Here is an 18,727-nt window from a genome sequence, read left to right on the forward strand (position 1 = left end):
AAAATCTCAATATACCACTCACTCAAGAAAATGCGTTAGCCTATATTCTGTTGTCTAAATGAGTAGATCAAATCCCACTCATAATCGAGGTCTAGACTTTTGAACTTAAGAAGTTTAAAAATAAGAATAATCGCTCTTGAATTTGTAACAGAAAAAAATACTTATCTCCAAGATCTCTGTAAGAGTGAGCCAGTTTATACCTTATGTCTATTAATTACTCTGCCCATATTAAAGAACACCAGTGACATCAAGAGAAAGTCGGTTCATGTTTTCATGTAAATGCAGGTTAAGAACAAAATGTCAGCAACTTGTCCTTAGCACAGCTGGACAGCTAAACATGGACTGAGACCTTACATTTATTATTACATTAGCTGTACACTAATTTAATAATAAAGAATGCAATAATAATAATGTAATAAGTTAGGATATATAACTTGTGAACTCCAGTAAGACTCTTTCAAGTAACCTGTCCTCTAAATGAAACCGACTGTGCCAGAAAGCAGCTTAACTTACTGCTGAACTGGAACAGATAAACAGAAGGAATTAACAGATGCACAACACACTGCAGATCTATCAAAGTCTTAGTCAAACTCTAATCATTAATTTTAACTCTTAAAGCCACAGCCTTCCTGTCATAGAAAGGACTCGAGGGAAGACATATGTCTGTCTCTCTCAAGAGGAACAGATTATCACATAACCACTGGTCAAAGCTGGAAACCAGCACAACATATTATTATACAGAACAATCCAAATGAAAGCATGAGCTTTTAAAATAAGCTTCCCTAATCTAAAACTAGTGTTTAGCTGCTTATCACTCAGATCTAATGAAATAAATTTCTGAGTATTTTAATGCATTTGTCAAGACACAACACAGTAATCAAAGTATCTATAAAGTTTAATGCAGAGGCACTCAACCGATTACCCACAGGCTGTATTATTTTTAGACACACAGGCCCTACGCTGTCTTTCCTTTGAGTGATTTGGGAGTAGGCTGAAAGTCAGATGAATCATTTTAGCAGCAAAGCTTTGTCTCACCGAATTGCAGGCAATCCTCACAGCAAATGACAGACAGAGATGGCCCAGATCAGGTTCTTGATCTTAGAGCTATCTCTGGAACCCAAAGACTCCCTCCCTAACCAGGCACAAGGAGCTTCTAAAACAACCAACTAACCGAAAAAAAGAAAACAACCCTCTTCAAACTGTATCAACTCCTCTTCCACTGACAGTCCTGAGTCCAGAGCAGGGAACAGTCAGCCTGCGAGCCAGAAGGAGCTGCACGTCAGCCCTGGCCTTCACTGCAAAGGGGTTCCATGGCTTTCAAACAGGAGACCCTGGGCAAAACAAATGTCATGTTTTGTTCTGCTGAGACTCAAAACTTTAAAACAAATTTTAAATTCTTTTTTTAAATGTAGATGACACTTAAAATACCAAGCCAAAGAAACTTTATTCCTCTTTTGTTGCTCTGATCAGATTCTGTTACAATAAACTGACCAGAAAAGACTTAGTTTTGCTTCTTGGAACTCATAATCACCTTTTCCTCCCATAAGAGGTAAAAATCTATTTTCACATTGAAGGTTATAACTAGATATTCCAAATTTTTAACACTCTTTTAACTCACAGCTTTGATAACTTCCTTCCTAACCTTCATGAAAAACTTCCATAATTCCCACTAACTGTTCCAGAAAAATATAAATCCCTGCTTTATCTTTTAGTTCCTGTCAACCTGCCAATGGAAAAGCTATTCCAAATCTACAGCATAAATAAAATTAATGTTTATGAGCAAAGACTCACCCAGCTAAAACCAATTACATAAAAATACTACCAATATCACATGCTCCAGTTTCCCTTCAGTCTCAGTGAGGTGAAATGTATTAGACTGTTAAACATCTTGTTGCCAAATGCTTTTGATGATTAACAAATCACATAACAAAAAAAGATTAGAGGATTCCTCTATGTCATTGCTAGTTTGAAGGTATTTATCCAGTTACAAAAATCTTTCAGAAAAACGTAAATAAGGACTAAAACAAATAAGTAGCAGTTAAAATGCAAATTACTTTTTAGCAAAAGGTTATTTTTTAACTTTACATAGAAGGGATTAGAGGAAAAAAGGGCCAATAAAATACTCACTTATAACACATAAAGCATCAGAAAAAGAACTATATCTCAGAATCACAGTTCAGTGCTCTAATCTATCCTTTCAACCCAAGAAGAAAAATTACATTTAACTGACTCCAGAAAAACACAAAAAAACCAAACACATTTTTAAAAGGATAAGTAGCAGCCTGTAAAATACTTCAGCAATTTTAAAAAACAAAGGACAACTGGCAACAAGAAAAGCCGTTCTACTATAGTAACTATGAAAATAGATAAAACAATTGCTAAATCTATCTATGTCTAATTCTATGAAGGATATATTTTTTTAGGCTCTGGGGGAGTGGAGACACAACACTCACTCTACACAAAACACTCCTGTGAAGATCAATGACTGCTAGTAAAACATAGGGTATATATGAAGCGTTCTTCATAAATATTTGTACTGTGTAGGGCAGGCTGGAGTCAGCTTTCCCCACAGAGACCCAGAGGGTGCTGTGCTTTTTCTCTCTCTGTCTCCCAAGAGAGCCATTACACTGAGACATCACTCTGCTTGTGGGGGGTGGCGACTGACTGCTTTTGCATCACTTGTTCCTCTTCCTCTTTTCTTCACTTTAAAACTGTCTTATTCTCAAGCCATGAGTTTTCTCATATTTACCCTTTCCGTTCTCTCCCCATGCCAATGGGGGATGGGAGGAGAAGAGCAAGCACCTAGATGGGTGCTCAACTGGAAGGGTCAAGAACCAGAACACTGAATATCTACTATATAGCAATCTTACCTTGCAGTTATTCTGTTGTTTTGTGTGTTGTTTTGGGTTTTTTTTTCATTAAGAATTTCACATGGGACTGTGCCAAAACTTCACAAAAAACCAGGTGCAGCACCTATTGCTACTGCCTTAGCAAATATCAAATTAACTGGGAAATTAGGGCAGCCCAACACAATTTATTGTCTCTTTACCACCTCTTTTTCTCTTGGTGTTTATCTATGTATAACTTCATTATTAGCTCCATCATTTTTTTCAGCTACTTCAGGTAACCTGACTTAACTCTAATGTCCTCCTCTTCCATTTCTCTGAAAGACAAGTAGTGTATTTTCCCACTCCAGAACCCTGGAGCCATCACCATCCATTATCTCCATGAAGTCCATAAGCAGCAGCTGTGCTGTACCAGGCCACTCACATTTGCAGAAAAAAGCTACCCACGAAACACAGAACTGACTGACTTCTACTGGAACCCACTAAGCCAAGAGGATCTAGATATATTTCAGCTTATCTAAAATTTGGGTCAGGGGAGAACTGTGATTTCCTTTATGTTCCTGGATACAATTCATCTTTTTCTGAAGACCAAAGCAAAGATGAATTCAACAGTCTTTATCATTATGTACTTACTTAAACCAAGTAAATGCTACACTTGAGCATTCTCCCCAATTAATATAAATAATCTCAACATCTTTTTATCTGCTTTTTTATCCCATGACCTTTCACCTTAGCTGTTATTTGTACTGCAACCCGAGATAGATGTCCTTGCTTCCACCTTTCATATTTTTTTTTTTTAATCAACTGTATTTCTGGAATTCCTAACACTGTTCTACTGCTCTCTTATCTTTTGTCTGCATCAGAATTCCTCCTTCCAAAACTGATAGATCACCTTGTACTCCTTATATCTTAGGAGAGACCTTATCTACCTATTTTCTTAGCTTGTAGAAGTTATGTTACTTTACAATCACTAGCTGTCATTTCATCCATTCTGGAAGGGAAGAAATGCTATCAATTAAATTTTGATGAAAATGAACGTGAATTTAAGTTTAAGATTTTCAAGCACATTCTAATTAATCTAAAGGAGGCATTTCAGCAATTTCTACCAGTTGTTGGAAGAAAAAGGTGTCCCAAACATTTTTAGATCTTCAAGAACTACAAATCCTCTCTTTTTGTCGTTCCAGAAAGAAGTTTCCCAAGCTCCCAATTTCTCTCAATTTCTGGATTACTTGTGCTACTTGCTAAAAAGAAGCAAACAGAACCACTGGCATTGTTTACTGCTTCATAGCTTCTTGTTCTCTTTCTTGCACCAAAGACATCGAACTGCTTCAATGCCTTATCAGCTTCAGGGAAAAAACCCAAACACGAGCATGCAGAGATGTGTGTGGGGTGTCCAGGGTAACATCATCTCCCCTTCCCAGTGCCTCAAGGCAGAGGACTGCACCAGCTCCTCTGGTCAGTCCAAAGACAAACAGAATATAGATTGAGAAATTTTCTCCTGTTTTGGGAAACAAAGCACAAGCAATTCCACCAGCTGGAGGATGCTCACTTGCAGACTACAAGCCTACGCTTACAAGACAGGCCAGCCAAACCACCTACTGAAGGAAGAGTTTTCAATGCTTAACCTTTTAGAGGATAAAAAAATTACCTTGGTGATCCAGTTTGATCATCTACAATAACAATTTATGGAATTTGTACCATAACTATACTAAAAAACTTAATTCAGAATATACAAAGTCTCAACCACTCACAGAAATTAAGTGTTCCTTTATTGAATAAACAGCCTGCAAAAGTGACTGATACAGATAATTCAGTAAATGAAATGCACCCCGTTCTAATATTACATAGTACTCCCACACAAAAGTATCTCTGTCATACCACAGTTAACAGTGACTGCTAAACAAAGTTATCTAACCACAACGACTCTTCCAGACCTTCAAAACAATCAATATTAGGCTTTATAAAACCCCTCAATATTATATATAGTATTGGAACATCGCTGCCTGCCAGCATCTGGCAGCTGTAAATAGGAACAGGTTATAAATAACAAGAGTTGCATCAAAAAGGTTTCCAGCTTACTTGCTGTGCTACAGCCCATTCAAAGAAAACCCTCTTTAATGTTACGAAATGAAAACTTTATCCATGCCCAGATCTAGGGAATGAAGGACCGAATATGGAAAAGTGATAACCCCAAAATAATTGAAGAACAAAAGCAGCCAGACAATCCAGCACATCCAGCAGCCATTGTGACCAACGAGTAGCCTTTCAAGGTAAAAGCTAAACAGCAGTAAAATGATTCTATTCCAATGTCTGGCAAAACTCCTAAAGGGATTCTATTTAAAGCTGTAACAGGCATATTTGAAGAACAACACTGAAAATTCTGGAAAAGCCACAAAAGATAATTCCATAGTATTTTCACAAGGCTTGAAATAGTTAATTTAATGTATTTAGCTTTACAATATAAAAAAAAAAAACCAAACTCCATCACAATGTACAAATTGTGAAAAAATAGTGAAAAAATTCCAGGCATCAAAAGATCACAATTTACCAACAAAAGCTGTAATGAAAGTGCTAGATGGAAGCCGAAGCCAGTCAGATGAAAATAGAAGACAGTAATGTCTGACTAGCATTCATCTTTGTGATCCAGTTCAGTGGTTACCATACCAATGGTTAACATATGTGTTAAGAGAAAAATTTTTTTTTTAAGATGCATTTAAATCAAGCGTAAGGTTTTAAGGTCAGTACACAAACAGAAGTAGAAAAGACAGCTGCAAGCAATAAATGGCAGGTAATTCTTCAATAGTATCTTTTAGCCCTAAACTTTGGTGGAGAAACGGTATCTAAGACAATTGCAATGTTCTGTTAAAAAAAAAAAAACAAACCACTCAATAAAAATCTTCCAATATCTTTTAGTGTAGAAAAATTTTCCAGTCATCTTCCATAAGAAGATTAATAATTATATTTGGAGACAGAAGGCTGGTTTTGAACTCCACTTTCCTACCGCCACATCTTGTTCAAATTGTATCTGCCAGCTACCCTTCCAATAGCACATTTCAGCTCAGCGCTGCTGCCTCTGCCAACACGGCAGCAGGAAGCGTAAACACTCCTGCAGAAACCCGATCACCTACAACTGTCAACAATCCACAGTGATGCCAACAAATGATTTACTCTATATTAGTTTTGGAAGAGGCCTACAGGTTTCGTCAAGACAGCTAAGTTATAACAGGTACCCTTTTACTACATAAACTAAACAATTTCATACCAAAAACTGTATTTAAAAATGGGGAGGATCCACTGATCATCTTTTCCTCCAGATACGCCCCAGGGCACACGCAGTCACTGATTATCTGCTGCATGCTCAGCTGTTCACAGTACAGTAAAATTACCAAATTACAACCTTCATGATATTTTTCAATGCCACAGTTGCCACAAATTGCAGTAGTTGCCACAAATATTTTGACTGTAACCTACAAAATCAGGATCTCCTAAGCCACATTCCACAACAAGAGTTCACTATGATTCACTTCTATTTTCAGCATATGCGTGACTTTTTTATCCAAATTCATCAGTAACTATGTGGTACCTGAACACTAGTACATCAAATGTTCAAAGAGCTAACAAAAAGCAAAGTTTAACCCTGTAAGTACAAAATTCATCCAAAATATTTGTTTTGAAACATAAAAAAAGGCTAAGTACAACTGGCCCAGACAGATTTAGTAGTAAACAAGCTCCAAAAGCACATGGTAGGTGTTTCTGATGAAACAAATCTCAGACTCACAAAAGTCTCAGGCACCTGGTCAGCTGAGCAGCAGCAATGAGAGAATTACTTGAGTACAGTATATTGGCACACGTTCACAACAGCACAGCACAAGCACAACTTCAAATGACTCTTTCATGCATGATCAAAGGATTGCACAATTTATAGTTCACTCATGTCTTTATTTGTGCTTAATTATATATAACCTTTGCAGTACAACCATTCACTTCCCAAAACATTTGTCAGTAACTTCACTGAGGTACCGAGGCAGCCAAGCAGCTGTGCAGCCTGTCAGCTGGGGCAGGGTTCGGCACCAGTGCAGCTCTAAGGGGCCGGCTCACCCCCGGCCCTCACCAACACAGGCTGCAGTGCAGGCACCATGAGGCAGGGCTCCGTGTGCCTTTTTTAAATGCTAGGACACTCACAGAAAAGAAACTCTACTTTTCTCAAACAAACCTGTGTGATGGGTTAATATTTTCCCCAGGCATACATGACCCACTGGGTATCCATGTGGTTGCTGATTAAGATTATTGTGTGTTTTGGATTAACCTGTCACCCTCTAAGGCCCACTCTACACACTGAAGCAAACCTAAATTGAGATGCTCTATCAAGACGGATCTCCAGTACGGGCATTGCTTTTCTCAAACAGTCTAGCTCCCAAAATGTACAAAGACCCATGTACCTGAACATTAGATGACATCTATACTCAAAAGTTCATTTCAGAAAAGATATTTGAGTAATTATATCAGTCTGGGTCATTAAGAAATGCTTGTACTTGGAAATCTATCAAAACTTCCAGAAGAACTACCCAGTTTGGAAGTACATAGCTGAATCCAGTTGGTTTTGTGTTTTTGCCAGACTAGATACAGAGGCCTGAATAAACCTGGAGTGACATGCTAATATTATACAAGGTCAAAACTTGTTTATATTGAAACACACTTACAGAAGGTCATTCCTTCGCAAAGGAACGAGATTGCACAACAATCTTGGGAAATACACTTCATAACAAAAGAAACTGCCTGAACAGTATTCAGGAGTGTGCAAACAGAAAATGTACACACAGCGAAAACAGAAAAAAGCTGCATAATCTGAGCGCTCAGACTTTCTGACACAGAGGTCCCGAGCCCATGACACAGTAACCTCTGACACAGTTGCGGCAGCTACAAAGACAGCTGCAAACTCAACAAAGGACGTGACACAGACAGGGCTCAGCTACGAAAACCAAGTGAGAGGTGCTGTTTAACTATTGCTTTCTGGTTTGTTTCACGGGTTTCTGGGACTAGTGAGTTACCTCAAACAGCCAAACTGGCTTTTATAGAGGTTTAATTAGCTGAATTAAGCTCTCTGAGAAAGTTAATTTAAAGGAAGAGACTCTACAGTCTCACTATGCACACAGGTGTGTTCCACACAACCCACAAGGTTATCTAGTAACAAACAAAAGCCCAAGCTGTACCTTACTATACATTGCCACCAACTGTCTTTGAAGACTCTTCAGCTCACAAGAAATATAAAGTTTCTCCTCCCCTGCTCATCGGATTTTTACAAGAAGATAAATTTTTACACCACTGACTTAGTATAAACCAATATAACCTATAATAAAAAAAAGACATAAAGAACACATTGCAGTTTCATTAGCATCAGAATTTAAGTAAAAAAACTTTCTTCAAATAAATCCACATCACAGTAAGTGCAAATCCCATACAAGAAATGTACATCAGACAAAAATCAGACTGCCATGAGAGGGTTATTCACACATTTCCTTTGGGCTTACTCTTCTTCAGTATTTGTTGAAAATTCAGTCACCTTTTTGTAAAACAAGCTACATTCGTGTAGCTCAACTAAAAATACCATTTCTTTTTAAGTGAGACATTAGGTAGCCTCTATAAGCTGACCACAAAACAGAGTGTCTTCTTCCCATTACACATGCAGGTGAGATAAGCACAAGTGAACTGCACCTTGAGTATCGTGCTCCTTATGCTTGGTGTATTTGCTCTCTTGAATACCTGTGTCCTGTGCCACCAGCAAATTCTTTTCTGGCTAATTCAGATTAAAGTAACATAGCTCCCTGACACAGTGCATGTTCTCCAGGCCTTCCACGCCTCAAGTGGTAAAACTCTTGCACCATCACCTTACGTTTTTATGTCAATTTTTCCTCTAGGCCTCTGAAGTCTCCAACAGAACTTGAAACTACCCAAAGCCATAAACACCTAGGATCACATAAGTTAAGTAACTACATTGTTTTTAATCTATCTGCTTAAACTGCTGTAAACTTGCTACTTGAGTTTTCCCAAGTAAATACAGGCACTAAATAGGACATAAGTGCAGATGTTAAGTGGCCCATAAGGCTTATTAAGATCAAGCTGATAGGTTTAGCAATGTTGATATAACAAAACTACTAATTTTAGAAACTCCTAGTGACCTTCCAAGACTAAACCATAGATATTTTTTTTTCCTTCAGAGGTTTTAAATGTCAACGACTAGATACCTTCTCATCAGTCTTAAAATATGAATACACTTAAATATATAGGCTGCACACACGATTCCAATGACACACCAGTGACAACAGATTGGAGCACATCCAAAAAATAAGGCTGGCCAGGCTGTAACATGCCATTCTCACTCTGTTTATTTCCACTAACATAAACCAGGCTTAAAATTGTAACATAAAACTACTTTTTTCCTGGAGAATTGCGAGACATTTTTCAAACCACAAAGTAATATAGATACTACAATGTTAGAACAAACATAACATTATTGAAAGGCTGCCACAGAAGAGAAGTCTAAAGGCAAACAGTAATGCAGGGGCAACAGAGACCTGTAGAAATCCTTAGCAAAAAGCAAAGTTTTGTCACAACATCCAAGGCATAAAGAAAATTCTGAAATCTTCATACCTCTCTAGTCACAACTGAAAAGCCTCACAATCATCAGTACTTCCCTGGCAACAATTTACAAACCCAACTTTCAAACAGGCAACGGTGACACTATTTGTTTATTGTCAGGGCTAAAATAAAGATAAGTTTTAGGCCATTGCTCTTGACAGTACAGAAAGACACAGTATAAGAAGCACAAATGCCAGAGCTGGAGAAGCCCATCAGCACAGGAAGGGGTGGGGAAGTGAGAACAAATTCAGGTGAGCGGAGACCAGAGAAAGAAAGCAAGGTTCTCCTTTAAATGGAGCCATGGTGTGATCTGGTTTTTTTGTTGTTTTCTTTTTAAATGGTACAAAAACCTGTTTCACTGAGATGTTCTATCGAGCCCAGCACTGGCTTTCTGTACTTACAGCATTCTTTCGCTAATACTATTGCCATCGTTGTGCAATTGTTTCCACTTTTAATCACTTTCTGGCTGAACACCACTGGCCCATTTTTGTCCTTTTGCACCTTTAGTGTAATTGTAGAACGAAGGAACGCTCTGTTACGCTTCATGGTGCTAAACTTGGCGTTTACATTTACTCTATCAGCAATATTCATATGATAATAAAATCTCAATAACTCTTGTGTCAGAGAGCAGGAGCCAAACAACCTCTGATAACAGATACAGGTTTATTGCTATCTAGATGGAAGCACGTTTTTTAACAGCAGCACAAGCCACTCCTGGGTTTAGTTTCAGTGCTTCTACAAAGAAAGATGCTATTTATTCTGAAATTATTGTTATACGAACAATGTCATTATTATTTATTCTGAAAAGAAAAATGCTATTTTTTCATCAGCAACGTTTCCTGAAGCACTTCTGATTTTTGCACAAACAGGTCTCCCACACAAGTACTGCCAGAGTTCACGCCCGAGGTTTAAGTAAGTCGATCTCTAGATTAAAATTTCCACGCTCAAGACCAGTAATTTAGCGAGTGAAGGAGAGGGTAAGCTCACAAAAACATCAGGTCAGAAACCCTTAGTATGACCCCCCATCCCCAAGGTACCCGTGCCCGGGAATTACGCAGGGAAGGAGCACCACGCCTGCCTCTCCTGGCACCTGAGTGAGACGAGCAGCGGCTGCTCGCTCTCCACCGACCTCGCGCACGGCCCGGACTCAGCGCGGGGCCCCCCGGCCTGCGGGGCCGCCCCGCCGGGCCCGGCCGCGCTCACGCTGCGGGGCGAGGAGCCGGGGATCGAGGGGCTGTGGCCGAGGAGCCGGGGCCTACTCGCCGGCAGAGCCGCGGTGACCCCCCACATCCCCCCTCAACGCCGCGGCCCCGGCGCTCACCGAAGTCGAGGAACTGCTTGATGGAGAGGGGCGAGGGGGAGAAGCGCGAGTAGTACTCGATTTGCTTGGGGATGGGGCTCTTCAGCAGCGCCCCGCACAGCCGCATGGCGCGGCGCGGCCCGCCCGGCTCCGCTCCCAGCGGCGGCGGTGGCTCCTGCCCGGGGAGCGGCTCCTGCCCGGGGCGCGGCCGCTCCGGCGCCGCCCGTCGCGCTCCGGCCCGGCCCGGCCCGGCCCGGCCCGGCGGGAGGGGCGAGCGCCGCGGCCGCGCCGCGCACGCGCGCGTCGGCGAGCAGGGAGGGGCGGGGCCGGGCGGGCGGCTGAGGGGAGCGGGAGCGGGCGTCGTGTGGGAGAGGGTGATGCGGCTCAGCCGGTCCATAAAATCGCGGAATCATGGAATCAGTCAGGCTGGAAAAGACCGTTGAGGTTATCGAGTCCAACACGACGACCAAACAGTAGTATGGCACTGAATGCTACGTCCGGTCGTTCCTTAAACACCTCCAGGGACGGTGACCCCACCATCTCCCTGGGCAGTCCGCAAAAATCGGATTCATTACCCGGTGTGCAACAAGCCGACAATTACACACACTCAGGGGAATCGGGGATTGTTTATTTCAGAGTTGTGCAAGCCCGGGTGCTATTCTACAAATCAACCACGCCAGCTATCCAAACTTCTTACTGTTTATACAGTTTGCCAAACAAAGGAGTCAGTGTTCATTGGCTACAAGTTACATAGTTCTCTCATTAATTAGTATTCTGTCTTCTGTGGGTTAACGATTCTCTTGCTTCTCGTGTTCATTAGTCCACGTGCCCAGTCTTTCTCTTCCTTTGGGTCGGTGGGTTTCTTGGATGGGTGGTCAGTGAGTTGTTGGTCGTGATCTCCCCCTGCCAGAATTACGTTTTGGAGTTGATTTTAGCACAAATGCTGAGTTGGCTTTGTTAGTTTCTTCCTTATGTTGTGAGTTCTGCCAGATGGCCTTGTGGCCAACAAATTCTGCATTCTTTGCTATCAGTGGGCATCCTTCTCCCCAAGCTTTGTTAACATCCCCATAGGTCTGAGATCACTGAAGCATGTCAAGCCCTAAACCTTAACAAGGCAATTCTACCAATAAGTAATTTGCTTTTCTGACACCTGGACATCACGTAGAGCTTGTTAGCTGCTATCTGTTTCATGGATTAAATCTCCCTTCTTGTTGATTAGACTTGAAAGTATACAAAGATCAAACATCAAAGAACATCCTTTCTCTATTTATGTATGTGGCACATTTTGCAACACCTGGGCAGTCCGTTCCAATGCCTAATCACCCTTTCTGTGAAGAAATTCCTCCTAATGTCCAACCTAACCCTCGCTGGCGTGGCTTGAGACTATATCCTCTCATTGTCCTATAAGGACAGTTCAGGTCCAATGTCTGTCAAGTCTCAACTCTTCATAATACTTAACATTTCCTGAAAAGTCCATTTTTATCTGAGAAAGCATCTGAATACAATTAATCTTGATGGCTAGAATCAAAAGTGAAGCCAAATATTTGACATCCAAAGTGTACCACGGAATGCAGTCACTCTTTTTTGCTATTATGTAGTTTAAGTATATTTAAGACAAATAACTGGTCACCAAATCCTTATTTTTTTCTCCAGTGATTTCAATGTAAACTTCAGCAGGTACAAGATAATATTAATCTAATTTAATAACTGGCTCACAAAAGAAACCAGTTACTGAAAGTCTCTCTCCATCCTTCCTATCGTTATTGTCTTTATAAAATTTGAGACTGAGAAATCCTGACCTAATGTACAAAATAACTGGGAAACATTTTAAAGTCTCTTCAATTGCAGGTTATAGGAATGACTGGCTTGAAGAGGCATGGCATGTAATCAAAGCTGACAAAATGAAACATCTCCTGTCATTCGGAAGCTTCTTTGGCAGATGAGGAAAAGTGTTTTAAAACTTTTTTATGTATTCATCAGGATTTGATTATGATTTACATATAGCATAACTCTGAAATGAGTTGTGGGATTATCTGGTAGAAAATAATATCTTTTTTTGTCAAAGACAAAATGTTTCCCAGGTTAAGATGAAATTAGGGACTTCAAAGGATGCTGCATTGTAAAAGTTTAAGCCGCTTGATTTTATGTATCTTTCACATTTTTAAGTAATCCTGGTATGATTTCAACCTCAAAAACTAGGAAGATAACAGTTAACTATTGAATTGTCTTTCTAGACACAAAACCCTTTTTGCAATATAAACAGTGTCACAGCATCTTTTTTGGGGAATATCTTAAACCTATATTAACCAACTCATGTGAAAATTGGAATTGTTTTTATCTATGATGATACAGGCTAACACCATAATGAAGACACACAAAAAGTCACTGGAAAACAGAAGTGTGCTCCTGTCATCAAATAGACAGCTTCTCTCAACACTGGAGAAACTGATGACATAACCAATAGAATGAATTCTCTGAAAACTGTTTAAACACACTCTTTGAAGACAAATTTGAATCCCAGACTCACCCAACAGTTCTGCAAGACCTTCTGCGTAAGAAGACCACAAGACTTGCTTGAGAGAATATAAAATGCCCGTAGGTAAATCTATGGTTTTACCAATGCAAGACAGCAACAAGTATATATGTAAAGCTAGTTCTTAAACAATCTGCCTAAATAAAGAGAAGTTAGTGGCATAAACCGTGTGTGACAGAAAATGTCTCTGGGATCAACAGACTTAAATTATAAGCTGAGTTTTGCTAAGAGCAGGCTTTTTGGACCACTTGAATTTCTCATACCTTATACCTGTCTTCTTTATGTATTTCAGCATGTCTGTGGGTACAGAAAAGCTTCTTGCAGCTCATTCTCTGAAAGCCTCTCTGAATATTTGTTTATATGATAAAAAGCCTCCACAGGTGTACAGCAAAGAAAATATCAGGCCCTTAGGAAAAGTTAATTTTAACATTGATAACACAGCTAACACTGCTGAAATTCTTGGGTGCTTAGCATCTCCCTTTTGTCAGGGGTATTATTTTCATACTTTCCAGGTAAATTCATGGCCATTCAATAGTCAGAACATCTTAGTCCCTGTTCAGTTAAAAAATGTTGAGGATGCAGGCAACTGGAAACCTCAGCACCTGTAAGGGAATTAGGGTTATAGACACTAGCCAGAACCCTGCACTGAGGACAAGATGACAAGATGACTGTGGTGTCCTGGCCCAGAGAGCACCATCCAGCCCCACTGCCCTTGGATTGCTCCTAGAGAGCCCCTGACACATCACAGAATCAGTTTTTGTTGGGTCATCCCTGTGACAAAGGAGACAGATAATTAAATCTGAGTAGCCAGTCTTGCCTTTGTTGTTTTTCTTGGTTTTCTCTATTGGGGTTGATGCAAAACCAATGCTTCTGACTCACAAACCACAGAAACTCTGAGAAGGAAAAGCAGTAATATCAGATTTTGCTGTAGACTGATTCCCTAAAACAGTGTATCTGATGTAGAACACATTTGCAAAAGCAAAAGCTCTTTGGTGTTTCCCACCACTGAATTCAGTGCCAGTACTTAAAAACTGGCCTCCCCTAGTGCTGTGTTTTAGCTGTGATGGGAGGGCGGGGCTGTGTACCCTAATGACAGAGTCTACATGGAAGAGCCTCTGCTGCTCCATGTACAGCACTGGTCTTTCCATGTTAATTCAGTGGAACCAGAAGGATAAATAAGGAACACTTCTATGACTAGTAACCAGAAAATTTACTTACTGGAAAAGAAAGTTCTCCCTAAGTTTGAGTTTTCTTAACATTTACAATTAGAGATTCACTCCTATAGAAATTTGTAGCAGAACTTGATCTGCAGATTTTAAAAGGCGCATTTTTGTTACATTTTTAGATCTTGTTCTTTCCAGACCTTTATTTTACATGCACTTCTGTTTTCAGGGATCAAAGCTTTTGCGTGTACTGCTTCATCTAATTAACATTTATTCACAGCAAAAATTTCAGATCGTTAGAACACCGGAGCCATAATCTCCTTAACAAAGCTTGTTTTATTTGACCGCAGAATACATGGTAGGTCTATAAACTAGCTGCAGGGGATTCAGCATAATGAACTTCTTTGTACAGATGTCAGAGGAAGGGAAAAGGAATGTTAAACTGTAAACCAAGAAAACACGGTTATTAGTGTTTTCTAGACACACTGACATTGTGGAATTCATAGTAATTTTTTTTAACAACGACAAAAAAAATCCTGTATTGAAGTTCATGTAACCCCTATTTCTTAAAGTTCAGAAGCACTCGTTGAGAATGAGCATAATACAATTCAAAGACTAACAATAACAGTAACCAATAACAGTTATTTGGGGAAAATTCACACAGAAAATTATAGTCCTGAAGTGCCTTTTACAAGATGACAGAAAAATCAGCACAGAACAGGCAAAACTAGTAGAGGGTAGTGCAATGTTTCATACAAACTCCTCCTCTTCATAGTATTAATTTTTCTCAATAACACCACTGTATTTTCCCACCTGCCATTATATTCTTTCAAGGATAGATACAGGTAGTGGAACAAAGCCACACTGGAATGAGAAAGGGATAAGGTTTCTAACTGAAGCTTTCCTAAACTTCAAAAAGGATCTGGTTTTATTTTTAATAATTTATTGGTTTCTACTATTTGTGCACTCAGATGAGTAAGTTTGGAAGGACTGTTACCCATAATGGTCAGAAGGTTGATAGTTATTGCATTTGGTAATGCACATGTAGTATTACATTTTATTTCAATGATAGTCTACATTTTCAGCTATTCTTGTCTATTACCCAAGAAATTAAAGTCTTTTTACCCGTTTTTTTTGCCAGCAAAAGATGATACTCGTTGCAGTTAGTGTTCCTCATCCTAGTTAGCTGACCAGCAAAGTTCACCAGTCTTTCTGAAGGAACCATCTGGGACTATCAAAAAATATGTTCAGCCTATCTAAGAGCTGGAAAGTTAAAGAAAGTCTTGTCTCTCTTTTTAAATAAAAATGCTGTGGCTTGCCAAAGTGTTTATAATTAGCTGGCTCAGATGTGTTAGGGTTTTTTAGAGTATACACTCCACAACTCCCTCAATTACAGAGCTATCATCAGGAATTTGCTTAAGAGTAAGTGGAGCTGGTGCCACCATGCAGGTGATGACACCGTGTGTCCACTATTAATGGACAGAACTACATTATTCTTTAATAGCCTAAAAACATTTCATCTATAAAGAAAACAAATATGTGGTTTTCTTTAGGAATTGTTAAGGCACATGGCAGAGAAGATCCTTGCCACTGAGACAACAAAGGAAATGCAGAGAAAAGGAGTTTAGGAGTATCTTTACTACTGTGGTATTTTGTTCTGCCTGTGCCATAAGGGGACCATTGGAACCAGTGAGGTAGAGCTATGATTGAGTGGCACAGAACCACAGCAGAACAACCCCTTCCCATAAGAATGTCTTGGTGCTCCTTTTACCATTAAAATATACAAAAAACCCCCTCACAGCCAGGTCCTAACTCGCATTTAATGTGCAAAACTGAATCTAATTAGCAGTCAGTACACTTATGCCAAGGATTTACATTTAATCTTCTTTTCCAGAAAGAGCTTGAAAGAACACCAGATGAGGAAGAGTCACTGGTACATAGGAAATACATCTTTGGGTTTTGTACTAGATCCTTTAAAATGGGATTGACAACCTACTTTGAGGAGGGGAACAGTACTAGTTCAGCATTAGTAGGAGGGAGTGTCCCTTCAAGAAATTATCTCTCTTTTTTGTTTGTTTGTTTGTTGTTTGTTTGTTTGTTTTCTTCCCTTGCTAGGGAGTCTCCTAGGAGAAAAATTCAAAACTTTATTTCAAACTGAGTTGCTGTAACCACAGCCTGGCATACCTTTATCTTTGGGGGATATCACCACCTTTTTGTTTGCAGAAATTGAAGCCTGCAGGGGCTGTATGAGGACAAAGCTGAAGAGGAGTGAGATCTCGCTACATTAAATTTACCATGCAGCAGGAAATACAAGAAGTTCTTGTATCCTCAGATAAATGGAATGAAATCTGCCATTTAGGGGGGCAGGTTTGAGTCATCTTGGCTCTGAAAATTCTCAGCGGGAGAGAAATGCACGTTTTGTTCATTTTGCATAGAAGATTTGTTTTCCATGCACTCATATCTTCAAGAAGAAACTGTCGATTTTGTCCAAAAAACACCATAATCTCACAGGAATTTGTTCCCATCTATGTTGGTACTTGTCACCCCATCTAGCAGGCTGGGAGGCTGGAGAAGCATGTTTCCCACAGCTTTCATGCCCCAGCCTCCATGGCTCTGCTGTATAGACTGTCCTGAAATGGGGGTTTTTTGGTTTCACTGCAACCCATGAGGTGAGAACTAAAGATTCCAGGAAACAACATAGTGTTTATAGAAACATCAAAACATTCTTCTTTGAGAATCCACCTATTTCATGGGATTCCTTAAATAAAACAGCATAAAAGTCCAGCCCTGGAGACAAAAGGAAAGAAGAGCTGTCGTGTATCACTGTGGAGCTTTCTGAATGTTAAAAATCTTTCAGAGAGTAATTCCTGCTCCTGAGCTGCACTTTCCAGAGGTAGCTGTGTGCCAAGAGACAAACAAATTATTAAAAAAAATTCTGAGTCCAAATATACATTTTGTAATTTTGCTCTCAAACAAACAAACAAACAAACAAACAAACAAAAGCCTAAACCATAATAGGGAAGCACAAGTGCATTTTCTGCTTGCCTCCTCTCCCAGATCTTGGTAGTAGAAAATGGGCTGAGAAGAGCCTCTGTTCCAACAGCAGCTCTGCCCTTAGAGAACAGTGATACATCACTTTGTTCCTCTGCATCGATCAGTCTCCTTTTCACCCCATTATGATATTTCCTTGTATCTCGTGCACCAAATGCTAGAAGTTTTATAATTCAGTATCATATCAAGTGCTCTTCTGAAATCAATAAACATTTCATGCACTAGAATGCTTTTATTTAACACACATGCAATTACAGTGGGTTTGGGTATCAGGTTTGTCTGACCTGATATGTTTTATTAACCTGTGTTTCTTACTGTTCATTGGGCTTTTTCACTCTATAGATTTACACATGAATTGGTGGGTTTTTTAGTCTTGATTTGAACCCATGGAAAATTTAAATGGATGTTTGTAGTTTCTCCAATTTTTCTGTTAAAAAGACTTCACTGCATTAATTCCCAATGAGCTTTTATTATCCCTATTTTCATATTCCTTTTATTTAGTACTGATTTGAAAGTGCGCAGTGAAGAAACTTAACTGGTTTACGTAGCACAAGTTAAACATTATATTTAGAATTTTGTGACATCCTGTCCTTCAAATATATGCCTTTTGCTGATACTGCTTTTTGCTAGATTCTGGAGTTTCTCTTCCCTGTAGAGTAAACAGCAATACATATTTTTGCTTGATTTTCTGTAATAGTTTGCACACTGTAGCTTGCAGACTGGTCTAGATGAGAAAATAGGCAAACACAGTGGTTACGTCTATGTGCACTGACATAGCAAATTAGCCCTAAGCATAACTTCTAGCAGATGAAGTTCTGCAAGGAGAAAGAAAAGAACAATTAAGGAAAGATTGTGTCTCCTCTATAAAACAACAAAACTTTGTCAGGGTTATAGTAGCACTAGTTTTTGGTTAGAGATCAGCTTTCCTGGTAGGTATTGTAAAGACATTCTTGCATCATGACACTGGTTTTCAGTTCCTCTTAACAGTGGGGAGTCACATCAGGGTGCAAGTGTGGTAGCTCACATCTGTGCCTTTAGTGGGGCTCAAGGCCAATGCCAAACAAGGATCCATTTTAATTTGTCTTTACATACACAGTTCAAGAGAGAAGTAAATGCATTATGTTTATTTGGCATATCCATGCACCTGATCCTGGTAAATGTGGTGGGGCTCAATTCAGGCTTGAAGACCTGCTTCCAA

General features: G+C 39.7%; 1 protein-coding gene across 2 annotated transcripts in view; it reads right to left on the reverse strand.

Moving 5' to 3' along the window:
- Positions 1-11,030, reverse strand: part of PDK3 (pyruvate dehydrogenase kinase 3) — a 52,007-nt gene extending 40,977 nt beyond the window's left edge. Inside the window, exon 1 of one of the 2 annotated variants that reach the window (XM_032681047.1) lies at positions 10,804-11,030. In XM_032681047.1, coding sequence (XP_032536938.1) covers positions 10,804-10,909 — 106 coding nt within the window. In that variant the 5' untranslated portion in view covers positions 10,910-11,030. The remainder of the gene's footprint in view (positions 1-10,803) is intronic. The other variant, XM_032681048.1, reaches the window with a different exon arrangement.
- Between the last annotated feature and the right edge of the window lie 7,697 nt (positions 11,031-18,727).

The sequence above is a fragment of the Chiroxiphia lanceolata genome, chromosome 2, assembly GCF_009829145.1.
Source record: "Chiroxiphia lanceolata isolate bChiLan1 chromosome 2, bChiLan1.pri, whole genome shotgun sequence".
Taxonomy (NCBI): domain Eukaryota; kingdom Metazoa; phylum Chordata; class Aves; order Passeriformes; family Pipridae; genus Chiroxiphia; species Chiroxiphia lanceolata.